At 47.2% G+C, this 3,595-nt stretch overlaps 1 protein-coding gene across 1 annotated transcript; it reads right to left on the bottom strand.

The window, feature by feature from the left end:
* Positions 1–1,286: 1,286 nt before the first annotated feature.
* LOC308290914 (broad substrate specificity ATP-binding cassette transporter ABCG2-like) lies at positions 1,287–3,194 on the bottom strand (the record flags this gene model as incomplete). Its single annotated transcript, XM_080732827.1, has 1 exon — positions 1,287–3,194. One exon carries the CDS (start codon positions 3,192–3,194, stop codon positions 1,287–1,289), a length of 1,908 nt encoding a protein of 635 aa, XP_080588953.1.
* Positions 3,195–3,595: the final 401 nt, after the last annotated feature.

Genomic DNA, 3,595 nt, shown 5'->3' with positions numbered 1-3,595 from the left:
CCTAAATTAAAACAAACTAAAATGTAATTGTTAAATACATTTTATGAAATGTACATTTCGCACACACACTCCCTGGAAGTGGGCTCCATCCATGCTCTTCCCTCTCCTATGGGAACTACATTTGATTGATTTATTGATTGATTGATTGATTGATTGATTGATTGATTGAATATTTTATTAGACAGAAATGTAAAAACAGCACAAGTAGTAACTTGGTCTAAAAGGATAACACCCAAAAGGTCCTTGTGGTCTTGTATTGTGAGAGGGAGGTGGACTGTATCCACTCTCCTTGCATTACAAAGACCAAAAACAAGACTGCATGCACTCTGTCGAAGGTGCCAACTTGCAGCTTGTGCACTTGTGGCCATGTATGGCCTGCTTCTGCGCCAGGAATGCTGGTCCCTGATTGTCTACGGGCATGAACGCAAACAGATACAGTTACGCAACCGAACGCTGTACTTGACAGGTAATAAAGACCAACTGGGAACAAGATTTGAACCCTGAACACTATAACTGTAAAAAATATAGTTTTAAAAATTGTTCCAAGTCAAGTGGACACGAAAAAGTGACATTCTTCCACATCCGAATTCCGTCTTACCTACCGGTATTATACGTATATTGTGATATTTATTTATCCATTATATTGTCCAATTAGGAAAGGGATACGGATAGGGACGTACACAGTCACGGGCATAAAAGGGAATCTGTTAGTGTGGTTCCCTTGACATCACAGTGAAGTCAGAGTGTGATGTCAGAGCGGCAAGTCACGTATTGGAGTGGCTAGCACCGCTCAAAATGTACAATGGTGAGCGATATAGTTGTAGTATCGTTATAGTTAATTATAGTGCTCAGTGTGAACGTCCCTTTACTCATGCACCACCAGGCCTTTCACATTTTAAAAACATTTAGTTAGTGTCAAACAGACTATTGTTCTAATCTAGTCCTAAAGTTTTCAGTAAACTTTTGTCACTTGTTTTCATTTAACCTTTCTCCCAAAAGTCCATTGAGTTCAAATGACCCTTTACAGTATGTAACCCCAAAGGTTACATTGCCTAATAAACTTCAGACAAGATCGGCATTCATTCTCCTACTGTTGGTGTGAATAAAAAATATGGTTTATGGTTGGTGTGTGTGTGTGTGTGTGTGTGTGGGGGGGGGGGGGGTAAAAAAGAACGAAATCAGATCTGCTCTAGCCCCCCTGGTGGATGAATGACGGACAGTCCCTAACTGACTGGCCTTGTGTTTTCTCAGTGAAGAGGACAATAAACTGCCAGAGAGACATGCTCTTAAGTAAACTTCTTGATGAAGCGTAGTTTCAGGAAGGCGATGCTGAGGTAGACAACAGCCATGAATGCCAGAGCCACGTGATTCTGCCACAGACCCCATGTGGTGTATTCTACTCCTAGATACTCCAGGTACTGTTCCCCTGTGCATGTTAGGCCAGCTAGGCTCATGTTGCAGCTGGAAATGGTGGCATTGTCATCACAGAACTTCAAACCCACAAACTCGTTGATTTTGAGGGCAGCCAGACCATAGCGAGGAATACTGAAGTACTTGGCCCAGGCCAGCCAGTACTCCACTGTGGGGAGGTTCACCAGCAGACCAGAGAAGATCATCATGAAAGCGAAGACGATGGTCATCAAGATGTTTGCTAAAGCGACCGTGTTCAGGTCTGCTGATATGGCCATGGTCATGGCTGTGGCAGTGTATGCCACTAGAGCCACTGTCAGTGTGAAGATGATAAAGGCAGAAGCTGTGCCTTTCAAACCGATCAGGTAGTAGGTGATGATACAGAAGATGACGGTGGGGATGGTGCGCAAAATGATGATGTCAGCAAGGATCTTAGTCAAGAAGTAAACAGACACTCTGTAGTAGCCACTGATGTACTCATGCATAAAGAACTTCCGCTCTCTGATGAAGAGTTCAGCCGCAGACACGGCGCTGAAACACTGGTAGGTGGAGATGAAGAAGAGGACTCCCATCCTGTTCTGGATCCCACTCTGGTCGTATTTGACGTCGAAGAAAGTAGCGCCCACAATGAGAGCCAGGATAATGTTCACTAGCAGCTGGGCCACTGAGGTCTGTGGATTCAGCATGAGATCCCGTAATGTTCTCTTGAACACCCAGCGGAACTGGTGAAAGAAGGAGGTGTTGTAAGTGATGACGCAGGACCTTGGCTGGTCGCTGCACTCTTTACCGTTGGTGATGCGCTCCAGCTCGGCCTGCGTATCCCTATAGTTGCTACTGTTCCTGTACTCCTCCACCAGGCACTCTTCAATGCTCTGTCTGGGGCTGCTCGACACCTCAATGTCCAGTCCTTCAGAGCCCTGCATCTTGGTGATACTGGGGAGAGTTGCGTCTCCATTGATGATATCTAGAAAGAAGTCCGCCGGGTTGTTGTGAGGTTCACAAGCATAACCAATGTTGCTAAAGTAGTCCAGAGCATTTGGTGCAGGCCCATGGTACACCATTCTGCCACTAACCAGCAACGTCATGCTGTCAAAAAGTCTGTAGATGGAGTACCGCGGTTGGTGGATGGTCATGATGATGGTGCGTCCATGACTGGCCATCTTTTTCAGCAGCAGCAGGACAGAGTTTGCAGTGCTGGCGTCCAGGCCTGTGGTGGGTTCATCCAGAAAGAGAACAGAGGGGTCAGTGATGAGCTCCATGCCGATGTGGGTCCTCTTCCTCTCCCCGCCTGAGATCCCCCGTCTCAACGGCGAGCCCACCTTGGAGTCGGCCACCTTGGTGAGTCCTAGCTCTTTGATCAGGTGATTCACACGAGCCTCCTTCTCCCCTTGCGGCACCGAGCTTGGGAGGCGCAGCGCCGCAGAGAAGCGGAGGTTCTCCCGCACCGTCAGTGTGCCCATCACCACGTCATCCTGAACAACGTAGCCCGAGAGACACTTGAAGTTGGAAGGCTGTGGAGCTCCGTCTATGAGAACCTCCCCAGACAGACCTGCCGGGTCCTTCCTCGCAGCAAGTATGTCGAGGAAAGAGGACTTTCCACCGCCTGTCGGTCCAAGAATAGCGTTCAGACCGGGTCTCATGATCCCATTGAGGTCCAGCAGTATTTGCCTGTGTGTGGTCTTCCTCTTGCAGAGGACGCCGGACTTAAGCTCCACTTTGTACTGGATGTTGTGAAAGCTCAAAGTGGAGCCAGATGGCTGCCTGGGAATCTCGACAACTGTCATGACCTTTGTCAACTGAGCACCCCCAACTTATATAGAGACTTGAATAAAGCCACAGCCAAGCCAACTTGGTGTGTGGGTAAAGTTCTCATCCACTCTGGATCCACACGTGTATGAGAGGCAGTGGAGTTATAGCTGACGTTGGATATATAAGAGTGAGGAGGGCCACCGCCACTATATAATAGTCTTCACGTACTGTATGTTGTATCTAATATTCTTCAATTATGTTTCACATCTAGTGAGATATTCAGCCAAGGCTCTCCCTTTGGTCTGAAACCTTGCTTAAATTGTATGTCATATAATATGGCCTATGATGACATGATAGACAACTGACGTCACAGGGTATAGGTATACATGATTTCCAAGGTTCACATGGGAGCCATGCATACCTCTATAGAGCCATG

The sequence above is a fragment of the Nannobrachium achirus genome (genome assembly GCF_963921795.1).
Source record: "Nannobrachium achirus genome assembly, chromosome: 9".
Lineage (NCBI taxonomy): Eukaryota > Metazoa > Chordata > Actinopteri > Myctophiformes > Myctophidae > Nannobrachium > Nannobrachium achirus.
This window is presented reverse-complemented; position numbering and strand designations above follow the sequence as displayed.